The sequence below is a fragment of the Excalfactoria chinensis genome, chromosome 4 (assembly GCF_039878825.1).
Source record: "Excalfactoria chinensis isolate bCotChi1 chromosome 4, bCotChi1.hap2, whole genome shotgun sequence".
Classification (NCBI taxonomy): domain Eukaryota; kingdom Metazoa; phylum Chordata; class Aves; order Galliformes; family Phasianidae; genus Excalfactoria; species Excalfactoria chinensis.
Window position 1 is genome coordinate 68468188 of NC_092828.1, and position 24034 is coordinate 68492221.

Consider the following 24034-nt stretch of genomic DNA (forward strand, 5'->3'; position numbering starts at 1 on the left):
CTTCTTCCCGGTGGAGGGGAAGCGGTGCGCATGCGCCGGGCTGTCTGCCCGCCCGGTTCCGGCGGGGCGGAGCGGCGCGGTGCGAGGCCGGGTCAGGCCAAGCGAAGCGGAGCTAAGAGGCGGTGGTGGTGGTGGTACGCCATGCGTGGCTGGTAGAGCTCGGGCGTAGCGGCGTTGTGCTGCCATGAATCTGCGGGGTCTGTTCCAGGACTTCAACCCCAGGTGAGGGGCGGCCGGGGTTTATCGCGCTGAGGCGGCCCGGTCCGGCCTTGGAGACTGTGGGGGCCGTGAGAGGAACCCCTGCTGTTGTGGCGCTGCTCCGGGTGCGGGGCTGTGCGTGGCGCGGCGGGCACAGAGCGCCGTCCGGACAAGGGGATTCGCGGGCGGCGTTCCTTTGTTTTGGTCCTCTGAATGCGGGGCTTCCGCTGCCTTGCCAAGCAGGCTGAAAGGATGAACTCGGTCTCACCGGCGTTAACGTTACGAAGGATCTGTAAACGAAGAAGCCCTTAAAACGTGTACGCAGGGTAGGCAGCCTGGCTCGGGGTGCTGAGGCTCGCGGAGCGGCCTTCGCGGTGACAAAGGGTGGTGCTCGATCAGTTCTCTGCACGAGAGGAAGAGTAACAAACGTTTCAGGAAATGCGTTGTTGCAGCGATGTTCAACGCGCAGAATGCGTGTGTTTGGAAGGAATGGAAGAGCAGGGGAAATGCATTCCGGGAGTGAATAAGGTGCTGTTGTTGCCAAGTGCTGCTTCAAGGGCCAGCAGAGATTCTTGTTCTGGATAGAAGCTAGGCAGCTTGACTTGATGGATGCTTAATCGGTGTTTGATGAGAGTGAAAGCAGGCAGTGTGAGTTATGCTGTTGGGATGAAGGTAGAGAGCTTGCTACTGCTGCTTTGCTCTGCAGTGAGTGTGCCGTGTTGTGCTTTGAAATACACGTAATTACTGGAGCATTGTTGAAGCGTGATGATGTGTTTTATAAAGCAGATCCTTATGGCAGCTTAAGCATGGGTGACTTCTTTTTCCTTCCTATAGAGTGAGGAGGTTGTGTCCTGTGCAGTTATTTGGTGCGATTCCTTCTGTTGCCAACAGTTCCTGTGCCCATTTCCAAATGTTCTGTGGTTACTTATTGCTTCTTAGATTGACTTGCTTATGGAATACATCCTTCTAACTATTTTAAACTTATGTGGAGGGCCTCGGTATTTCAGTGACAAAGTTGACTTGAAAGTCACTAGCTTTGTTAAAAGCTTAACCTGTTCTTTTCTGTAATATTGCTTTTATTTAATGGACTGTACGAACAATCTGCGGAGCCTGCTGTATCTCAGCATGTAACAATCTTTTGTCTTTAATAGATCTTTGACGTTCAAAACTAAGTTACATAATTTTCATAGCTTTGTCCATGCTATTTTTAACTTAAATTATTTGATTTCTATGAAAGAATGCATTTCCCCACAACACGTACGGCTGGCGTGTTTCTAAGCCTCTAATAGTACAGCTCTTGACTGGATCTTTGTAGGAGGGAGCTATTTATAGAAGTCCATTCGTTATGTTTGTCATGCAAGAATGCTTTAGATGTGTTCCCTTGAAGCAGGGACTTTATATGTGAAAGCGATTACACTTTATATTTACAGTAGAATCTTTGACTTTTCAGATCTGGTCTGATAATTTGCAAAGGGTTTTGAAAGATGCTTTCTGATAGGCATTGTCCTATTCAATTTTAGCTATGACCAATTTACTTGTTCTTTGACAAATTGAGTTGCCTGCCTAAATTTGTTTGCTTATTTTCTAGCAAATTTCTTATTTATGCCTGCCTGCTGCTGTTCTCTGTGTTGCTATCCCTGCGTCTGGATGACAAAATTCAATGGAGTTACTGGGCTGTATTTGCTCCAATATGGCTGTGGAAGCTGATGGTGATTGTTGGTGCCTCAGTGGGAACAGGAGTGTGGGCCCGAAACCCACAGTATCGGTAAGTTGTGGGTGTTTACTTTGCAGAACAGAGGGAATGTGCATTTTACTACCGAAATAAATTCTTAAATAGATTTTTATAAACCAGAAGATACAACATACAGAAGGTTTGTTTTTAACATATGGCTCATAATAATCATTTTAAGTGCACGCAGTGTTATACAGTTGTGGATGTTTTCATCGTAGTTGCAACAGCTTCTCACAAGCTTCAGTATTGTCTTTGGGAAGCTAAAAACTGTCATGGGGACACTCCTCTTTCTATTTAACCATTGAGAATTCTTTGCTTTAATGTATTCCATACAAAAATGTGTCTATAGCACTAGGAATGTGCTAGACTTAATTGGATTATTTTTTAAAATCAGGTTCTTAAATATACACATCATTTTGAAGAATTATGGATTTCTCTTCACCTTGCTATGTAATCTCAAAGTACAGATGAATGAGTAGTTGGTGATGCTTGAATATGCAGTGAAGACAGATCATTCTCTTTATAATTCTCTTTAGGCTTGAATTACATTTTGATAAGAAATATTCACATAGATTAACACACTGATATACACAGACATGTAACGTTTCCAAAGTGAGATGCTTATGAGGACAAATTATAAACTCCTATTTGTTCTTTGTCAAAGGTGCATAACTGCGATATTTTAATTATCAGTATAAGCTAAAATAGCTGTCAGACTTTCAATTGCACAAGTGCCGACTTTTCTGACAATCTCAATAGGATGTGAAGTTGAACATGCTAAGGAAAGAAAACTACCTTAAATCAAATGTTATAAATTCATGCTGTTTTTCTTTCTATGGTGGACATAAAATGGAAAGTTTTATGCACAGATCTTGTTCTGATGCATTCTGTTGTGTGGCTTAGAACTGTCTGATTTGCCTTTTTTCAGAAACAGTTCTGTTTGTATAGGAAAAAAACCCACAGCTTCTCTGTCTGTGGTGTTATTACAAACACTTAAGAAAAGAAGTAATATGTCATATTCTGTTGGAATATGCAGATTTAGGTGACTAAAGACATTTTGTGGGGAAAGATGTAGAGTCAGTGAGAGCTGGGGCAGGAACCAAACAGATAGTTCTAGGCTTGGTTATCATGCATACTGCTAGGAAGTAACTCGAGTGTTTAGTGTGTAACACAGAAATCCTGGCTTTTATCTGCACAGGTACTGAATCCTTGGAAAGCTCTCAAATTGTAAAAATTCCATTTGCTTTTTTGTCTGAGTGGAAATAACTTAATTGTACAGCTTTATGGGCAGGAAGTCCTGCTTCTTCATCAGTGCTGTATTTTAATGGTGGTAATTGGGAGTAAGATATAGATTTGTTTAAACAATTGAGTTATCATCTCAAAAACAAACTCTGTAAACAAAATGTTTTGGACTATTTGTAGGGCAGTGTGCTTTCTCTTTGGCAAGTAAATTGAATAATCTCTTTACCTCTTTTTAGAGCAGAAGGAGAAACTTGTGTGGAGTTCAAAGCGATGTTAATTGCAGTAGGCATCCACCTGCTACTGCTGATGTTCGAAGTCCTGGTGTGTGACAGAATCGAACGAGGAACTCATTTTTGGCTTCTGGTCTTCATGCCATTATTCTTTGTTTCTCCTGTGTCAGTTGCAGCCTGCGTATGGGGATTCCGACATGACAGGTCCCTGGAGGTAATTGTTATGATGTATAAGAACTAGGACAATGCAAGATAATGTGTCTCTTAAGAGTTCTTCTCAGAAAAACATAGTATACATGGCTGCATTACTTTCTTTGCCTTGACTTACTAACATGAAAAGTTATGTTTGAGGATAATACTTTTTTTCTTTTTAATCATCTCTTCCACTTATTATTTTTTGTTAACTACCAGATAGCAGTACATCTTAAACCTGTCTTTTTATTGGTACACATTTATTCAAGAGAACGCAGTGTATGTTACTGAGAAGCAGTAGACATTGTCTGCATGTGAGAAATACTTCATTTTAAAGGTGCCTTATGTATTTGCATGTTAAGTAAGACAAAAAATGTTTTACACGTAACTGCAGATATTCTTGGGTTTCTTTCAGTTAATGTTTTTGTTTGAGCTTTAAAATTCCTACCCACCTGGGATTGGCCCATAAAGTTCAGAAGTAGCATCTTGCTGAGTCTGGCGTTTCATTATGTTCACCCATAATATCAGAGGCAGATGCTGGTGGTGTGACAGTAGAGGTTGAACCTTCCCACCAATTTTCTGTTCCGCTTTGTTGCTGTGTGACAAATGGTAGCAGAAGAAGAGTTTTAGAATAATGCTATCTGATGTTGAAGTGTGCATTAAGCAGATGGGCAGAATTGAATTCCTCCATGCGGGGAAAAGATGGCACCCATTGACATTCACTGGCACTTGCTGAACGTGTATGGAGACCAAACAGTGGATATGAGCACAGTGAGGGCTGGGTGGTGCATCTCAGCAGTGGCACCAGTGATTTGAAAGTCACTGAAATCATGTTCCAGACAGCCATGCACAGCTATCACACCATCAAATGAACAGCATCTGAATCAGCTCATCTGCATGAATCAGTGGATCCCGACCAGAGGATTGTGTATAGAGTTGAATACTGACTTCAGTGCAGTGGAAACAATGGTGACAATGGAATATCACAGTTTATGCCAGTATGGTCCCATGAATGCTGGCACAGGAACAGAAAGAACACCATATGTGAATTTGTTAGGACATACTGGACCATTGTGAGGCTGATGGTGACAGTTCCCTGGATTGTGTAATTACTGGTAACAAGACATGATGTCATCACTGTGAGCTACAGCAGTCCATGACGTAGCAACATGTGAATGCCCCACCAAAGAAAAAGTTCACTATGCAGCCTCTCAGTAGATAAAGCAGTGTGCTCTGTCTTTTGTGATAGGAAAGATGTTGTCTTTCTGAATTTACTGGAACTCAGACAGGCCATCAACTCTGACCACCACATCATGATGCTGACTGAGCTGAAGGCTTGACTTTGAATTAGAGTCAGGCCAGAGAAAACAAGCTTACCCTTGCAACATTGTAACGCCAGGCCCCATAACTGTCTGTAGACATGGAGCACATCACCAATCTTGACTGGGCTGTCCTAACACACCCATCACATCGTCCATGCAAATTTGATACCTTCTGACTGATTTCTGTTTGGGCTGAAGAAAGATGTGGGCTATGTTCTCCTAGCAATGATGTAATAATAGCAGCTTTGAAACAGTGGATCACCTTTGCTGGTGCAGATTTTGACAAGTATGCCATGAAGGCTGTTGTTCATCTCTGTCAAAAAAGCATTGCTAATAGCGATGAAGCTGAAAAGTACTGTTTTGTAGTTGAGAATTTACTTTATCAAATACTGTTATTGCGTTCTTTGTGTCTTCTGTATTTTCCATGGAAATAGTTATGAGGTGTTTCTTTCAGAGTGACCTACATAGCAGCAATTGGGATGCGTGATAAACTTTCATTTGAAATTAGTAATGAAAACTATTGTTTTTCTATGTTGGTTCACAAACTAGGCATCTTGAGAAGTTGTATTATACTTAATTATTGAGTTTCCATGTGGTCTTTCACTATTACATATATTTCTTTTTCCTCAGAGCTCCAACTGGATTGCTCTTAGTTAAAGAAACTAGATTGCTCATAGTTAAAGATGAAAATTACATGGATTTAATATGTTGGTGCAACAATTAAATATATATATATAGATATGTATATATATTATTTATTTATTTTAAAGACAGACCTCCTAACTTTGAATTTAAGGACTATCAATATTTATTACCTAAAGAAAATAGTTTGCTTTCTGATTTCTTTTTTGTTTTTCCAGCCTGAATAACTTGGCTTCTTTCTTTGACAGATTTCTAAGTTGTCTTGCAGATAACCTCATAATCCTAAATGTTAACCAGTGTATCTTCTCTTTCTAGCTGGAGATCTTGTGTTCAGTTAATATTCTACAATTCATATTTATTGCCCTCAGACTCGACGAGATCATCAGATGGCCATGGCTTGTATGTAAAGTGTTTTCTTCTTAAACTTGTTCAAATACTAAATTTTATATAAGTATTAACTACAGGGAATAGTTCATGTGTACAGTCAGAGTCTGTGATCTCCATTTTGCTCACTTAACAGTCCTTTGCTGAAAGTTTGACGTTTCGTTCAGTAAACCAGCCAGGAAAGTGATTGATGTCTTAAATGTGCCAGTAAATATTTGTGATAAGTATCTTTTGTTACGCTACCATGTATCTAAATCCATTTACTGTGGTTACTATCAAAATACACTTAGATCTACTGTTTCAAGTGGCTTTAGAATACAGCACTTCTATTTCTGGATTTCTGTAACTTGTCTTAAAGTTAATAACCTGTCATGATTATGATTGTTCTAACAGTTTTCCATAAAACATGGTAAAGGATCTCCTCTTAAACACATTGCTCAAGGAGTTTCTATGTAGGAAAACATCAGAGTCAAGTTCAAGTACTGTTTGAGCCCACTCAGAGTCACAGAAGTTTTATTCAAGCAGAACTATCTTGACTTTGTTATTGGTTGTTTCAGCTTGATAGAGTTCACAGAGCTTACTGAGGAATCCCAGAGATGTGATAATGGCTCATAACAGTCCATATGGCTTGCAAAGCTCTTTTGTTAGAGATGAAATCAGTTGGAGGATTACTCCTGATTTTATTCTTTTTTTTCAGTCTTACCATGTGGATACTTACTGTAACTTACTGTAACTTACTGTTAATACTTTATGTAAAAAAACAAAGACTGATGAAAATGCATCACTGGGTAGGGCAAAAAGCAGTAAACTTCCTTTTTTCTTTCAGGTTGTTTGCGTTCCATTGTGGATCTTGATGTCCTTTCTGTGTCTAGTAGTGCTCTATTACATTGTTTGGTCTGTTCTGTTCTTACGTTCAATGGATGTGATTGCTGAACAAAGGAGGACACACATCACAATGGCTGTCAGCTGGATGACAATTGTAGTTCCACTGCTCACCTTTGAGGTAGGATAAAGCATAAGGAGTTTTGTGTGACTTGTTCTTAGTTCAGTGAGTGATGAATGCCGTGCGCTCTCTCTCTGAACTTGAAATTGAGACGCCCTGTTTTGTTTGGGAATAAATACTAACTGTAAATATGAAGGAAAACCAAGAATTGTATTTTTGAATGTTTGTGTGTAAAATCTGCTTCACAATGAACCTGTTAATTTGTATTTCTGTAGAGGCCATTCTCCTTTAATTTCTGAAGCTAGAGATCAGTGTATGTTTCAAAGAGGCTTGCAAACGGGTATTACAAACTGACATTGTTTATTTTTTTTTTCCTCTTTAGATTTTACTAGTACACAGACTTGATGGGCACAATTCTTTCTCTTTTATACCCATATTTGTTCCTCTGTGGCTTTCTCTGATAACTTTAATGGCAACAACATTTGGGCAAAAAGGAGGAAATCACTGTAAGTATTTAATAGTTGATACTATGGATGTTGCAGTTAGGTGCTTTTCACAACAAGGCAATATAACTTAATAGGACTTTCAGAGTTGAAAGGAAGCTGCATAGAAAATTGTTCTGGGTGAATTTTCATGCTGTTGATAATTTGCAGCCAAATTACTTTGGGAAGGCAAACGTCCATTCTATCTTTTGTTAGGGTTGTATGATATATGAGATAGAGCAGTTGGTCATCAAGTATAATCCGCAGAAAGATAGGTATGGGTTTTGTAGGATCTTTCCAAGCAAATACTTGGAATACTAACTTGGTTCACTGAAACATTTGGCTTGGTGGGTTTGTTCATTGCTGACCTTTGAGGTTCATGAACAAAAGAGTGCCATCTACCGAATCACAAGTGGCACTTGATGAAATGCTCTCTTTGAAACGTTTCTATAGAAAGTATATAATAAACAGAAGAGGTACTGTTGTTTCAATCTAGAATACGTAATGCCGAGGATGAGATACTACTGTCTAGCTAACAACAGAAGTATTTGGGAAATATTGAATGCATAGTGTGACATAGTAAATGTATGTCACTGCAGCATCTCTGGTACTGTAGCCTATGCATATCAAATGAAAATTGGCATGAATATCTTCTCGGGTGTTACTGATTGCTGGAGTGTTGCAAGTCCTTTCTTGTTCTGTTTATTTCCTGGTGTGATCTGTTGCTGCTTAACATAACATGAAATGTACTGGCTTCTTGCTCTAGTATATAGCTGTAACATGTACATATGCTTACACACTTGTGTATGTACCATCTAACTGGTAATGCTATGGTTGCTGTCAGAGACGCTGAGAAACAGCACTAACATGAATTTGAGATAGCTAATGAAAACGATCAAGAGAACATAAGAAGGCAGATGGAGCAGCGTTGATTTCTTCAGTTAACTTCTAACTCTATTTGGCAGTCATGTGAAAGGTGGTTGTTTGTGTTTATTTTTTAGGGTGGTTTGGAATTCGCAAAGACTTCTGCCAGTTCCTGCTTGAAATTTTCCCATTCCTACGTGAATATGGAAATATTTCCTACGATCTTCATCACGAAGATAATGAGGAAGCAGAAGAAACCCCAGTTCCTGAACCACCAAAAATTGCACCAATGTTTCGAAAAAAGACTGGAGTGGTTATTACACAGAGTCCTGGGAAATATGTGATTCCACCTCCCAAATTAAATATCGATATGCCAGATTAAGATGACAACAGCCTGCTAAAACTGGAACTGGGAATCAACAGACAAATGCAGTTCATCTCATATCTTGTCCCAACTAATTTAAAATAGCTCTTGCTCGATTCCGTGGCTTGGATCACAGAAATCAGATCTTGAAGATTCAGTTTTTTCCACAGAGATTTTTGTGAACCTTCCTAATGGTTCACTTGGCACGTGTGCCTGTATAGTATTTATATGAACATTTTAGCAGTGTAATATATTGTTTAAAAGTCTCGTCCTGTACAGTATAAGTATTATCTAAAAGTATTTTTTTAAAAAGCCTGTATGAAATGCCTATTGTATTCCCAGTGTCTTTCAGGTCCTAAATATACGCTCATTTTCCATGTCTGTGCTGGGTAGTTTGTGGATATTTTGATACTTTTCTCTTTTTTTTTTTCTGTTCAGCCACAATCATTAGTTTAATTGTGAAAGCACAGGTGTGTTGTGCTTCTAAGGAAGGACTGGAAGGATTTTTGGGAGGAAATTGAATGTATAGCAACTTACATGATGCTTTTGAGTTAGCTATGTGAATTGTTACATATTTCCATTTTTGCAGCGGCTTGGGAGTGAAGTTGCTTTTCCAGGTTCAGTTTCTAACTCCTCTTGAGCAACGTGTATATGCCACTCTCTCTTTAGTTTGGCTGTTTAATAAACTGTTGCCTCTCGCATTGTGTGCTTGATCTATGCCAGAAAGATTAGTTGCAGGTTTTACAGCTGTTGGTTAGCTGGTATAAATATCTTAACTCAATCTCCATTACCAATTTTTTTTGTGTGATAGCTTTTAGTACAGATGATTAAACTGTTCGAAATAGGAACTGGTCCATGTTGGTACAGTTTCTTTCATTTGAGGAGAGATCTGCTTTCATAGGCTTTCTTGGCCTCCAGCTGCTTTGGAGAAATCAGTCTTTGAAACCTATATTACACCAAGTTCTACCACCTAACATTGACTGTCTGTACCTTGTACCTTCTTTTTCTGTTTGCATAAACACATAACTTAGCTTAAATATCGTGGATCATGTTTCCTCTTTCTTAGGTAGTATGGCAATAAGAGTGTATGGACACTTGTGTGTATGAAAGGTGTTCAACTGAAAAGCTGTAAAGATCTTCCACTTAATTTCTAGCACTGGTTGTTCCTTCCTGTGGAACAACTAGTGGACTAACTTCTCCATTGGTGCCACTAGTTCCTGGTGGCCTGGCTAGCAGGATGCAGACCAGATGGCACTGAACTGCCTTCTGCTGAAGGACTCAAGCTGAGAAAGAAATAGATCTTTCTTCACTAGAAAGTTTGCTGGTGTTCTGAATGAGCTAGTTGATCTGGCTGGCCCAACTACTATCCTCGTACGTGACAAAAGAGAGGATTCTGGTACAACCTCAAGAACTCCAGTTGAAGAAAAGGCTTCCCCATCAACCCCAGTCAATAAGAATGTGCTTAATTCTACTCTATGGAAGTTGGTGGCTTTCTGTCTTTATTTTTCTTAGAAGCAGCTCTGGAACCTTTCTGAAAGCACTCCATTTCAAACTCTACAGTGGGATGATAATGGACAGTGTACAGTGATTTTGTGCACAACACCTTGAAGAAGTGCAAGGAAGGAGAGGGCTGCTGGAAAGTTTTGAATTTGGAAACGTGAAACATCTCACTCATGACCTTCAGCTCTGGGGATTCAGCAGGAAATACTTCCAAGCTTTGGCGTGTTCAAAAGCCATCTAGAACACTGGTGTCTAGCTGTCTAGAGCCGTCTTAAGCACTGGAATAGGCTCCCCAGGGAGGTGGTTGAGTCGCCATCCCTGGATGTGTTTAAGAGGCGTTTGGATGTGGTGCTGAAGCATATGATTTAGCAGAAGGCTGTTAGAGTTAGGTACTATGGTTAGGCTGTGGTTGGACTTGATGATCTTCAAGGTCTTTTCCAACCTGGTTAATTCTACGATTCTAGATGAAGCAGGAGGTGGGGAGCATAAATCAGAGCTCTTCACGTGAGATAATTTCTCAGGTCGTTCTTGCGTGGTACATTTATGTTCAAATAAGCATTTTCAGTGTAGGAGCTGAGGATGGTAATATATGCGCTGACTGCTTTTTGTTCATCAGAATTCTTGAGGTTAGAATTCACAAAGTGTAAGTGTTCAAATAGTCTGTCTTAAGGATTCCTTTCCAGTTCTCCTATCGTGTTTTTTGAACTGGAATCCTGCATAGCTTGTAAAAGAGAACAGCCACAGGCCAAAACCAAGAGGGCTGGGCATCACTGGCTTTCAATCACTGGCTTTCATTGAAGATGATGTGGGGGCTTACTACCAGGAAATAAAGTTTCATTTATAAAACAGTATGGTGGTAATTCTTCTGTTTCATGTGAGAAAAAGAGTTCAAGATCATTGCACAAACCTATTGCAATCTCTTAAGCAATCCCATTTGCCAGCAGTGGTTTATAATCCCAAACTTGAAGAGATTGCTTCAGATATAGCAGCTGACTGAGAGGCTGCAGTCATTTGAGATCAGCACGCATTACCTCCATCATGCATTAGAAAATTCTGATTTATTTACACTTGTACATACGTTAAAAAAATATCCAGTAAAACAACACTCAGCACTGGTCATAAAAAATGGGATGTTGATCATCTCTCTACAAAATAGCAATTGATTTTGGAAGGAATACTAATCAATGCACTGGTATTTAAGAAGGTGATTTGTCAAGAAGTTTGCATTTAGACAGGAGAAAACACAGCATGGGGCAACTCCTATGACTCTGAAGGGATCAGTTCATCAGGGATGTTGACCTGCCACACTCCCCTGCTCCCTTTGGCAGGGATTGGTTCCAGGAGCCATCTTGGATTTGAAACCACAGTCAAGTATTTCTGTTCTAGATTACTGAGAACAGCTTTGTTTTCCAGCTCCAAAATCTCTTCAGGTGGTAAATCTTCTGGGCACAGGGATGTCTCTCCAATATCAATTAATCCTGTATCAGAAAACAAATTAAGTTAGTTGATGTTTGAGAAATGAGGGGGGAAAAAATGTTTCCCAAAAGTAAAACCTCCCAGAGGACATCCAAAGCAGCTCATCTATGCTGCCAGAATAAGATGGTACAAAACACGCACACCTTAAACAAGTGTCAGTGGCTGCAGAAGACAACTAGTGTGAATGAGTTTGGTAAGCTGAGGAACAGCAGAAGCACACAGTAATGCAGCTCAGTGATGGGCAATTCTGTTAGAAGAAGCCTGAAATCAGGTAGAACTACTAAGAAAAACTCCTGACATTTGTCCTTGAAACAGGTTCATTGAGTTGTCACCTCATATCCAGACTCCACTCACACCTTAAAATCATTAAGCCTTATGGGAAATTCCTGTTCTCTGGAACCCTTTTTATTTACCATGTGTTACAAGAGGGAATCTCAACGTTGTTTAAAGATTAAAAATAGTAAAGTAAAAGCTTCCTTGGTCTTTATAACTACTCAGTTTAACTTGCAGTTTACATGAAGGTTACCAATCTACACATTTCTTTGTACCTAACGATTTTCAGCACCATAGAACAATCTTCTGGCACATGCAATAGAAGTAATTTCTCTTGCAGGAATAGCTAAAAAACATGCAAGTGAGAATGTGAGACACAAGGTGTGAAAAAGGAATTGACACCTACAATAAGAGTGAATGTTTGATACGGACTTGGCGAGTATTCAGAGCAGTAACACATATTATTCCGCAGCACAAAATAATTTAAGCAGCATCACTCCATCCTGACTTTGTACTAGATATGAAATGATCCGCTGCCCAAGTAATAAGGCTGAACTGAAATAGAATTGATCCAACGTGGTGTGAGAAGCAATGCCGAATCATAACCTCACTTGAGCACAAGTACCATAAAACGCTTTAAGATTTCACAGGCTCGATGATATAAATATATATAAGTGGAACTGCCACCCTCCCCAGAGGAGCTCAGCTCGGGGTGCAGCAGCAGCACCCCGCACTGGGTGGCAATGCATAACGAGCCCGGCCGTGCAAAGCAGGCACGTACCCGCCTGAAGAACATACGCCGAGAGATGAAAAGCTTCCTCGGAAACGCACGGCCCGAGGCTGCCTACCTGCGATAACTCCTCTGCCGAATTGCTCCCCTTTATCCAGCAGCTCTTGCACTTCCTGCAGCGTCATTCCCAACCTATCCAAGAGAATCGCCCTCCACGACTCATCCTCCCAGTCCTTAATGGCGATATGAACAGCCACGGTGCGGTTCTCGTACTTGGCGAGCACCGGCCGCCAGCGAGTCTCTATAGTCTTGATCTTGTTTAAAACCAGCCCAGCGTAGGGTTGGCGGAAGGAAAGGCACCCGACTTTCATCTCTGCTTTCATCGGAACCTGCCACGTTTCTGATACACAAACTCACAGCCAGAGAAGCCCACAACCGAGACAGCCTTATCCACCTCCCCCAGCAACACCGCCGTGTCTCTGCTCACCCCGTGGCGGCAGCGCGGAACCGGGGGGCCTTAATCCCCCCCTCCCCAACACAGTAAGGCCGAACAGTCAGCCCCCACTTCTCCCTTGCCGCATCGCGCTAAGAGCTGCCGGCGGAAGGGGCGTGATGGGGAGGAGCGATGGGTGCGCGGCCGTGGGACTGGAGCCGAGGCGCTGCCGCCTGCTGGATGGCTGAGCGGTGAGGATAAGCGGGGGGGGGGGGAGGAATAGTATTTAAAATGATTGCATTTAAACAAGGACACCCACAGCTCCATCAGGTGCTTAGAGCCTGTCCAGCCTGACCTTGGCTGTCTCCAGGGATGGGGCACCACCACCTCTCAGGACAACCTGTACCAGTGCCTCACTACCCACAATGTAAAAGGCATTTTCCTTACAACCAACCTGAATCTACCCTCTTTAAGCTTGAAACCATCTTCCCTTGTTCCGTCACAACAGGCTGTGCTGAAGAATCTGTCCCCTTCTTTTCTGTAGCTAATATAGTGCTCCAAATGTTCCAGGTGGCGTCATTTCAGTCCTTTATATAGTGGCATAACAAGAGAGAGTAATGGTTGGTGTGAAGTAAAGTTGTTGTAGTTTTTACAGGGTTAGTACTTTTAATATCCTTTAGCTTGAAGCTATTTCCATCCTACTAGATGATGTGCCGTAATCAGAAAACATGCTGAATCTGATTAGCGTTGCAAGTATGTACTGAGCTTGCATGCAAGCACATGCACATGCAAGCAAGTGTAGAGTCTTGCACCTAGGGAGGAATAATTGCATGCACCATGAATGATCTAGTAGTAGCAATGCAGAAACATTTTTTGTCATGGAGACATGTAGGCCTTGTGCTGTGCCCAGCTCAGTGGATTGTATGGCCTGATCAATCTGTTGTTGATGTTATTCATTTTGGTTTGGTTTTTGTCCATGTGTTTTACAGTAGCTTCAGAAAAGATTCTTTATGATAACATTTGCTTGCTGTAGTCTGCTTCAGAAAGAAAGGCCTGTTTCTGTAAATTACATATTCCCTTCAGTGCATTCAGAAGACCTGCTGTTTTATACAGCTAACATAAGTGTCTGCCATTGCTTCTTTATTATTATTCAAGCTACTGCAGTCAAGGGCTTGTAAACCTCTCTTATATCTTGCATGTTCATTATATATAACAATCACGTTATTAAAAGCTCCAGAATCAAAACAAATTTGGTCTGAGGTATTCAACTTGCTGCTGATTTTGATTTAATCAGTAAGAGATGCCAAAAGTTTTCAGGAAATTTAGCATGGTAGAATGAATTACATTAATTTAAAGAGCCTGCAACTTCTTACGGTGAAACCTTCTTCAGATGATTGCCAAAGGACATGGTAGTAACTATACTGGATTCCAAATAGAAGTAATCTGCTCATAAAAGTGGATAAAATTTACAGTAACTATTAAAAAAACCCTAACTATCCAACAACCACCCAACAGCCCCGAGCTATATAACACTACCATTTACATAGCCCCAGTATGTGTTAAAACAGCTCCAGCCTCACGTTATTCTTAAAGCCAAATAAAGAGCCTTTAGTTGTGAATGAACTTAAACGCTTACATTTTACCATGCTGAGCTCTGTTTCTTTGTGTGTATTGTGAGCAGTAATGACTTCTGGATGAATGGTTGGTTACTTAGAGCAGAATTTTCTCATGTCTGAGGAGTATTTCAGTGAGGTTTCTCAGCGTAGATAACTGGGTGTTGAAAATTTAGTTGTACTTCAGTGCTGTGGAGGAAAAAAGTGCATGCACATTGAATTTTCTTATGCAGGCTTCAGTATGTTTTCATAACAGATTATATGTATATGACAAACGTGAAAGTATAAGTTAGAGTGCAAGCTTCTGCGTGTTTGCAGTCAAACAGACTGCCTTTTGTGACACCAATCTTATAGTTGTATGTAGTAGCTAAGTACTAATAGGTGTTTTATTTGTTGCTGTTGTCCAGAACAAATATACTTACTGGGAAACGTTTACTGAACTTGGCAAGGAACTTGGACAAAAGTGAGTTGCAAATGAGACAGAAGACAGATTCACTTTCTGTGTTCAGACAAATTAACATTTAAATCAGGTTCTAGTCATGCGTGTTTGGTCTAGGTGGAAACTTAAAGCACTGTTCAAGTCTTCATTTGGCTATGGGAAAGATACGCATATGGAGTGTATATATGTACATCCCATTTTGGCAAAAGGGCCTGAGCTTAGACATGTTCCTTCTGAGAATGCAGTCTGAAGCTGTGCACGTTGTTTATATTGCTTGGAGTGGAAGGAGGAGCCAGCAATTCCATGTACTGGGATAGGTAGATTACATGTAGTGCAAAGAAGTGACTGAGGCCTTATGAACATCTTATTAACCCAGGAGTTAAACTTCTAAAATCCCTCACTAAAATAACTCACTGTAGACACTGAGTTTAGTTGTTTTGGTTTTCTTCTTCCAGTCATTTCATTGCAAATGGCTGGACTTTGGGACAGAATTATACATAATTTATCTTGGGAAAAGACAGGAAATATGTATTACCTGGCTGTTTCTCTTTTTCCTTCCACCATTCTGGCAATCTTCATGTTGCATACCGATCTCCAATCTTATGGCATCCTTAGTACTCAAAGATTGCCACAGATCCCTAATTTTCATACTTGTTTGCAAAGAAATTATTTCTGTGCAGAATTGCACTTTCTGATTAAAAAGTTGTCCAGACACTGATTGTTACAATTTGGACGGCTTCTGTAAGTGAGAGTCTGTAGATTTCTGACAGGCAAATGTAAGGTTTTTCTCCTTCTTCTCCAGTTTAATAGACACCCTTTGCGCCACCTCCCCCAAATACAGAACAGCCCACCTTGTCCCTTTTACACCAGGTCTTGCTGCTGAATGTTCCACCTGTTTGAAAGCAGACCCAGTTATGTGAACATGGGGCAGACCTGTTCTGCTGCTGAGTTATTACCCACTTAGTGATCCTAATCTAGAAGGTTGCCAGTATTCAGAGGCCATGCTGGACCTTCTGCTTTTCTGAAGGTTAAAATAGGGGTGCTGACTTCAGGGTGAGCACCAAGAAAGCTGATTTAGAAACACCTTGGGAAGCTCTCAGTAGCAATTGATTTTTGTTGTTATTGAGATGCATGGCTTCACGCTGAGGTAAGCTGCAGGGGAAGGAGAGCTCATTGCCTTTCCATGCTGATTATGATACCCTATTCCACAGGCAACTCTGGGTGCAGTACGCAACTGCATAAAAGATTTTTAAAGATAAACCTTTGTTTGTCCATGGATCCCTGCCCATGTTTTATCTCCTCTGAAATGCTGGAAGCTTTTCTTCCTTTTTGATAATATGTTTCTCCAGTCCTGCTTTAAAGAGTGCATTCTTAGTCCATCTGATTGATAATTTCCCTCCAGCTTCATAATTATTTCAGTTTTTCTTTCATTTTCAGATACTTGTTCTAAAATACGGACAGCTTTCTTTTGTTTCTTTAGTAATATCTATCTTGCGGGACACTTACAGAGGTTAGGAATTCATCTTCAATTCGTACTGTGTTTAGGTAAGTGCCCTTTGGTTCTGTCTCATCAGAAGACTCATAAAGAAGGAGGAGAAAAGGAATTGTCTCATCCCTTTGAATTAATAACAAAAGATATTTCTGGGAAGAACTATGAGAAAAAGAATTCATATGCAGGAGTAAAAGCATTTTCACACTGTTGCCATGAAGCTCTTTTGCAAATAAAACAGTATTTTTTTTTTTTTTTTTTTTACTATTATTAAGGCACTGATAAAAGTGGAAAGGGCAGTTTTTGTCTCTGGATTAAGTGAAAAACTCACAACTCTACCTCCACTGAGAGAAGTGTCCCCACCTTGGAGGTCAGCCCAGTGCTGCTTCTGGTTTTTGTTTGTTTCTTTTCCTGCTGGTGGTGGTGATGTTCTTTTGTTAATGGCATTCATTGGTGTCAACACTGTGTTAGAGAAGGCAGTAAGAAATGGTCTATTATATTTCTGGCAGGGATGTTATCAAACAATTTAGGAAGGATATTGCTTATAGCCAATGCAGGATAATTACATGTTGTCTAAGGTATTTGAGATAAAATGGAAGCTTGTAAAACAGATGTGTATATAGAAGTCTTCATTGACTTTATGCACTTGTGTATGCTTATGATTAGAAAAGCAGATAAAAGCCATATCTAGAACAGATTGGCTTGCTGTCCAGTGGTAAAATTCCTTTACTCACATTCTGAAGACTTTCAAATAGCTTACTCTTTCTAATAAGCCCATGTGTGCTAAGTCACATCTTTAATTAAACAAATTGCATAATTTAGTATGTTCTCAATGTCTCAAAGGTAGGTCAACTGGACCAAATTTTGAGAGTTATGTTGATTAAACGACTCCGTCCTGCCTGTGCTACAGTCCTTGGTCTTTTGCAGCTCTCCCCTAGGTGGCACCAGGACCCACAGAACAGCCCATGTTGGCTCGCGAAAAGGCCTAGAGCTGCTGATGTGACCGAGGAAACACTTTTTCGAGCACTCAGTGGTTGCCCATCCTTTAAATACTTACACCATTTCTCCAGAGACAGCGTTGTTGTCCTACTAAGACACAAATGCCAGTGATTAAACTCGATCAACCAATGATTTTAGTTGTAGGAATTACTTGCAAAATTAACTTGGAAGTATCTGTTGTAGATAACTTAATTCCTTTGCAGTAAAGCAAGGAAGGACACTGTGTAATGCACTAGGCTGTGGCATACTTGTGCTCTGTTGTTGGGACAATTCCTCTTTGGCAACACAGATTTCATAAAGAAAACAAAAACAAAAGGACAAAAAAAAGCTGTTCCTAGATGCTTGTTTAGTTACAGTTATTTCTATCTGGATAAGAGCATCAGATAATTAGTAAGTTGTTGTTTCTCTTAGAGCCAGCACAGCAAGCTTCTCTCATATTGACACCACCTAGGGTTACCTAGGGAACTTCTATAGAGTGGATTCCTTGCATACCAGCTGCCTTTCCTTTATTTGTGAGCAACACTATCTTTAATATAATTTCCAAGTCACCTCTGGTGATGATTCCACAACCACTACTGGATCAAAAGTGGCATGTTATTTTTTGGTGTGTTGGCAGAGGAAATGATGTTTGTCTGCAGCAGCTGCCATGCTTTCATGCTTCCCAAGCAGACCATGCACATGTTTACTTCACATGGATCTTCCGAGATATGACATTAGATACTTTGGACAAAGAGGGATTGGGAATCTTTTGCAGCTGGAGTTATATGGATGACAGAGCTGAATCTGAAAGGCAACATGATATCCAGTGCCCAGCTCTGCAGGTTGTTTGAAAATTTTCACATAATAAAAGGGGAGATGGAATTATTGTCTCTGGACGCAGTGGTATCTCATGAAGCATTGGTATTATGAGACATTCTTGTGGTCTTCAGTTTGGAGCACAATTTATGGGTTTTGTTGTTGATGTTTAAAATTATTTTAGAAATAATAGAACACAGTTTTTTTAGTTAATTTAGCCATCATAGAGGGTTCAGGTCTGTATCCTAGCATGCTTGTCTTATGAACCACAGCCTAACTGACCATGAAATATCATCCGGCAGGAGGTTGTTTTTTGCCATGTAAAAATATGAAGAATGGAGTTTGCAGTAAGCAACAAATAATGAAATTACTACTAATAGTAATTATCCCGAGTCTGTAATTCTTGGTGAAGGATTCGCCCTTGATTTTAATATCTGCTTGGTTGTGATTGCCATCTATTTGCTGTCAGTTGCACAATGGAAGTTCTAGTAACAAAACCCACGTATCTCCTTCCTGCTTGTCTTCATCTGTTAGACTGGTTCCTTGTGGCTGTCTGTATCAGAGCTAGCAGGGTGCAGAGCTGGTGCTGAGAACCTGCTGTGCACAGGGCCTTTGTTTCAGGGCATGAAACGGGCTCTGATCTGACACCATCTGGTCTGTTTCACATCCTTTGCTTCAGAAGTTCTTGATCTGAACTAAAACACCAGTATAGATGCAACCTGTATTACTGCATCTGAGAGCACTAAACCAATGATGTTCCGCACGCAGTATATAGTTTAAAATCTCTTCTCACACAGATGCTGTTGGAACTTTTAATAGGCCCTCAGTGTCTGGTTACACTTCATCTAAAGCACCAGTACAGCCTCGCAGCTGAGATGTTCTGTGTGGTGTCAGCTGTACACATGCTCTGTTTGTCAGAGAAGGATAGAATGTTTGTTTAGTAGTAATTGTAAGTTCTCATTCCTTTTCTGACAACTTATCGCTGCTCATCTAATGGGCTTTCTCCAACAGATCTCATTTGTATGATTGCTTAGCAAAGCAAAGTCTTACTGAGTTGTTTCCTTTTGTATTAATAAAATATTAATCACTGTTAAAATTGGAAAGACAGTGTTCTTCTGCAGCTAAATACTGTCAGTTGGTGCAGTGGATCAGAAATGCACTGCTACAGGCCATCAGTTCTTCCTGAATTTTTGTTGCGGTTCCTGTTCTTGCATTTGAAGGAAGCCCTAAAACCAGGGCACTGACCAGTCTTGGTACAAGTACTCTGTGTGGTGTAATTCCCAGTATGTGTTCCCAGTGCCCACTGCACTGTCTGGGTGGATTTCCAACATCAATGGCATAAGTACCAGCACTCAAGGTCAGGACTGCACTCGGTAAAGAAAGAAGCAGTTGGGGCCGTGTGGCACTCGAGGTGACCACAGGCAGCCTAGTCAGGGTGTTTGTTTCCATTAGAGAATTCAGGCATCAGTAAAAAAGTTTTTAATGTGAAAGGTGTCGTATTTAGAATCACAGAATTGTGAAATCCTTCAAGTTGGAAGGGACTTCTAAAGGTCATCTAGTCCAACTCCCTTGCAATAAGCAGAGATATGCACAGATCCCCTCCCTTGCCCTGCTGGCCACACTGCTTTGGATATACCCAGGATCCAGCTGGCATTCTGTGCTGCAAGGGCACAATGCTGACTCATGCCCAGCTGCCATCCACCAGTACCCCCCAATCCCTTTTGACAGAACTGTGCTCTATCACTATACCCCCAAGCTTGTATTGGTAGTGAGGGTTGCCATGAGCCAGGTGCCAGACCTTGCAGTTGGCTTTATTGAACCTCACAAGCTTCTCCTGAGTTCCCTTCTAAGCTTGTCTGGGTCTCCCTGGATGGCATCCCGTCCTTTGGGTGTGTTGACTGCACCCCACAGCTTGGTGTCATATGCAAACTACTGAGGGTGCACTCAGTCCCACCATCAGTGTCATTGATATAGACGTTAAAGAGTATCAGTTCTAGCCCTGACCCCTGGGAAGTCACTTGTATGGTTAGATGTCATTGGAAGGGCATCTTTCTAGTAGGAAAATAGTGTTTAAAAATCTGGTCTTAAATCAAAATTTCAGCCCTGTTTCCTTGGTATTTTTATGCTTAGGATTCTATATTTTTATGCTTATATAACAAGTGTCATTTCACAGCACGGTTCCCTTAAATATTTTGATTCCTCTCTCAAACATGAGTTATAAGGAAGGCAAAACTTTTGAAATACGGCTACATGTGTTTTGCCTGCGAAAATGGGAACATTTTTAATTCATGATCTCACTGCTGAGAATGCTGTGAGTTTGTGGTGTGAGTCAGTGATGGAGTCCTGCCCCAGCCGGGCTGGCGGTGGCTGTGTACTGCCTTCCTGCCAGGAGTCTGCCTGCTGGGGAGGGGAGCTGCAGCACCACCTCAGCTATCATCACCCTTTGTGCCATTTGAACACCTGGAATGCTTGGGTTGAGGGCATGTGCAAAAATTGCTAGGCTTGAATGAAGACCCTGAAAATAGCAGATCCAGAGGTATTTAAACCTGATCTATTGGTTTTGGCAGAGTTGAAGACAGCTGAACCTAATATGTTGTTCATGCCTGTGAAAATGACGTGGGGCAAATGCAGCGTATCAAAGTTTTGCAGTTTTAGGATTCCACAAGGAGTGTTTCTTCACCTGGTACTTAAAATCTAAAGCCATGACTGTTTGTAGCCTCCTCCTGAAGTATGGAATCACATTGCTGTGAAAGCCTCCAGGACTTGGAAGCCACTATAGTATTTACCTGAATATCACTTTTTACATGTCTTCTTGCTGTTTCAGTGCATGTAGCATGCATCACAAGCTGCCAGAAGCATCAGTTGTTACCCGTACGACGTGATACTGTTCTGTTTATAGTAACTTGCACAATGCAGCTATTCTGTTTGGTAAATTTCTACTTGCGTTTTAGAAATGTAACATCTACTTTATTTATATACATACATACATACATATATATATATTTCTTGTAAATGCCAGATACCACAGCCAGGTAATAATTCCCTATGCAGTTTCAAGAAGGAAAGGATTAAAAAAGAGCTGCTAAGTGCCGATGTTTAACGCATATGCTTCTCCTCACCAAACAGTAACTCTGCAACAGCACAATTGTCAGCCAAGTTGTAATAGCAACAGATGATTGATTCATTGGTATTCTTTGTAGCTGTACTACTTAAGAGTATAGCTGTGTGTTTTAATATGAATGTATTTGCAGGGAAAGTTAAGTAATCTCCAGGCAGTTACTAATATGAGCCCTTACTTTTCTTTTTCTTTTTTTTCCCCCTCTTTTAACTATATATATTTTTTAATTCTTAAATCTCTTCACTGTTGTAGGATGTAAAGCATCATTAAAGCTTAGGTTTGTTACTTTCTGTATGTGCTTGAAAATTAACACGATCAGAAGCACTAATTGATGCCATTGAAGAGGATACGCATCACAAACATCTTCTATAATTCACGTACTTTAAACTTCATTATTATTCTATAAAAAGCTGAAAATTATTTTCACTTTCCTAATGATGTAGTGAGCTCAGGTTGCTCAAATGAGACGCCAGAAATAGATATATATTAGAAGTGTGCAGCTAGAAAGGAGCAGTAAGAAACAACTGAATTCCAAACATGGACAGCAGCAGCTTTTTTGCTGACCCATGGGCATGATGCTGTGCTGTTACTGGAGAGCAATATCAAGGAAATCGACTGACACCATGGAAGTAAGAAGAGATCATTACAGTCACCCTACTTCATAAGGAGCTTTTAGATCATTACATTAAAATATTATTGAATGCCAGTGTAGAATTGCAGTGTTTTTGTAGCCTGCCAGCATGTAGCAGCCTCTTGTGCTGAAGGGGACACAGGAATCTGTGACTGAGCGAAGGAGTAAACTAACTCCATCATAGCATTTTTGTTTGGCATGCAGAGTCCCATTTGTGGGAGTGTTCATTTAGTGGATACTGTCTGTTTTTTCTGCTTCACAGCAAATGAGATAAAAAGAGGATAACGTGTTTGTGGTCTCCACAAGCTGTGCAGGCATCCTTACTGAGTCTTAGTTACCACTGTCTTCTGTGCTGCTAATGGTGTTCCCACTCAAGTTCTCCTGAGAGAATGAGTTCTATACAAGGATATTGCCTGGAGAAACATAAGAACGTGTTCCCTTGCCTCAGGAGGATCAATTCTAAGTTACCTGTGATACCCTGCTGTGCTTGGCAGTGTGCACGATTACGTTCACAGAGTCCAGCTGTGGTCAGCAGAGCAAAGAGCCAGTGTTGTACTTTGGCACAGCGTGCATACATGCATGTCCTGTTGCATTTAAGGAGGTATACTATGTCTACTTATGTATATATGCATATATACATATATTAAAAATAGTCAGCTGGACCTGTATCTTATATTAAAAAATGGCTGCATATACCAAATATCAGCCAGAAAGTGGTCTGGTTTTTTGTTTGTTTGTTTGTTTGTTTGCCCAGAATGTTCAAAATAAGACAAAGGTTTGCATAGATTTCTTTATGTGGTTATAAATTCAGAGAAACCATAGCAGGGTTATAGAGCTTGATTCTCTTTTGTTTATATCACTAACTTGCTCTCAAGGATTTGTTAATGCCTCATGCAATCAGGAAAAAGCAAGCAACAGGAGCCTATCAAAGTTCCTGTTCGAATGCACTGCATCTAGCAGTACTGCGTTTCCCTTTCATTCTGCTGTCGTAACGTGGGAACCATAATGACATTTGCCTTTTTTTCAGTCTGTTAAGATCGTAGACAACAGCAGTCAAGGCTTATTGTAGTGATAAAAATTGCGTACCTTTGTAGACGATTCCTTCTGATACTACATTTAGAAATTGAGTCAGTACAATGAACTGTCTCCTAGTCAAATTCTGGGCTGCTGTATATCTTATGAACATATCATAGATGGCTCCAGTGAAGGTTTATTGCCATTTTTTGCAGAGGGCTGTAACTGAAAATTACAGATTGCATTCCAAGAACCAGCTAACCTTACCACGCTTCTTAAAGGACACTATCAAGTCTTTTAAGGCATTGTTTATTTGTCTCGCAGTTTTCTTTTCCTCTGATACGATATTTCTGAATGCAATTTCTTTCTAAATGTAATTTTATCTGCCTCTCGAAATGTACCACTTTTTCACCACTTTAGTGCTATTGACATATTTGGCTTTAGGTTGTGCTTACTCTGCACAACGCTATTCATCAAAGTCATCAACAGGACGCGAGAATAGGATTCGTTCTTCAGCTCAGTGTTTCCACTGATGCCTTGTTGAGGTGACCTTTCTACAATATTGTCATAGAGATATCCATTTTGATAATTGTCTACACAGTTTTGGGAAATCCCATCTATTTCTCTCCTATCACAGGCCTTTACTTTTTATATGCGTTATTCACCAGCAGGAAACAGAGCAAGCAAGAGAAGTAATGTGAATGTAAAGCCTGGGGTTTTTAAATGCATTTTGCTATTGTTAATGGAGTCAAGCATGTGAGGCAGCCTGAACAGAACTTGATTTGTAGGCTGAATATGGAAGTGATCGATCCAGTACCCAGTGCTCAGCCTGTGTGCCAATCAGCTTTGCATTATGATGACCCTGTTGGAATCTTAATAACTTTTGATCAATTTATAAAGGCCTGAAATTTTATTTGTTTTAAACCAAC

The 24034-nt window shown here is 40.5% G+C and overlaps 2 protein-coding genes and 1 long non-coding RNA gene across 3 annotated transcripts in view; 2 read left to right on the plus strand and 1 right to left on the minus strand.

Moving 5' to 3' along the window:
- Positions 1-30: 30 nt before the first annotated feature.
- Positions 31-10944, plus strand: TMEM185A (transmembrane protein 185A). The gene is made up of 7 exons (XM_072336214.1): positions 31-222; positions 1787-1963; positions 3409-3616; positions 5874-5957; positions 6769-6945; positions 7268-7391; positions 8369-10944. The coding sequence occupies exons 1-7, from the start codon at positions 185-187 to the stop codon at positions 8611-8613; spliced, it is 1053 nt and encodes a 350-aa protein (XP_072192315.1). The 5' UTR covers positions 31-184; the 3' UTR covers positions 8614-10944.
- A 190-nt stretch (positions 10945-11134) lies between these two features.
- On the minus strand, positions 11135-13129 carry LOC140251632 (protein EOLA1-like). Its single transcript, XM_072335633.1, has 2 exons — positions 12693-13129; positions 11135-11573 (listed from the first exon to the last, which is right to left on the minus strand). The coding sequence occupies exons 1-2, from the start codon at positions 12955-12957 to the stop codon at positions 11356-11358; spliced, it is 483 nt and encodes a 160-aa protein (XP_072191734.1). The 5' UTR covers positions 12958-13129; the 3' UTR covers positions 11135-11355.
- A 54-nt stretch (positions 13130-13183) lies between these two features.
- LOC140251633 (uncharacterized) overlaps positions 13184-24034 on the plus strand; it is a 39303-nt gene continuing 28452 nt past the window's right edge. Inside the window, exon 1 of the long non-coding RNA XR_011903442.1 lies at positions 13184-13258. This is a non-coding gene — a long non-coding RNA (uncharacterized lncRNA). The remainder of the gene's footprint in view (positions 13259-24034) is intronic.

Excerpts from the sequence above, each read along its gene's own strand:
- TMEM185A (XM_072336214.1), top strand. The coding sequence starts at position 185 with ATGAATCTGCGGGGTCTGTTCCAGGACTTCAACCCCAG. Across the intron at positions 3,617-5,873 it reads GACATGACAGGTCCCTGGAG|CTGGAGATCTTGTGTTCAGT; the intron begins GTAATTGTTATG and ends TTCTCTTTCTAG. Across the intron at positions 6,946-7,267 it reads TTCCACTGCTCACCTTTGAG|ATTTTACTAGTACACAGACT; the intron begins GTAGGATAAAGC and ends TTTCCTCTTTAG.
- LOC140251632 (XM_072335633.1), bottom strand. The coding sequence starts at position 12,957 with ATGAAAGCAGAGATGAAAGTCGGGTGCCTTTCCTTCCGCCAACCCTAC. Across the intron at positions 11,574-12,692 it reads CGGCAGAGGAGTTATCGCAG|GATTAATTGATATTGGAGAG; the intron begins GTAGGCAGCCTC and ends TTTCTGATACAG.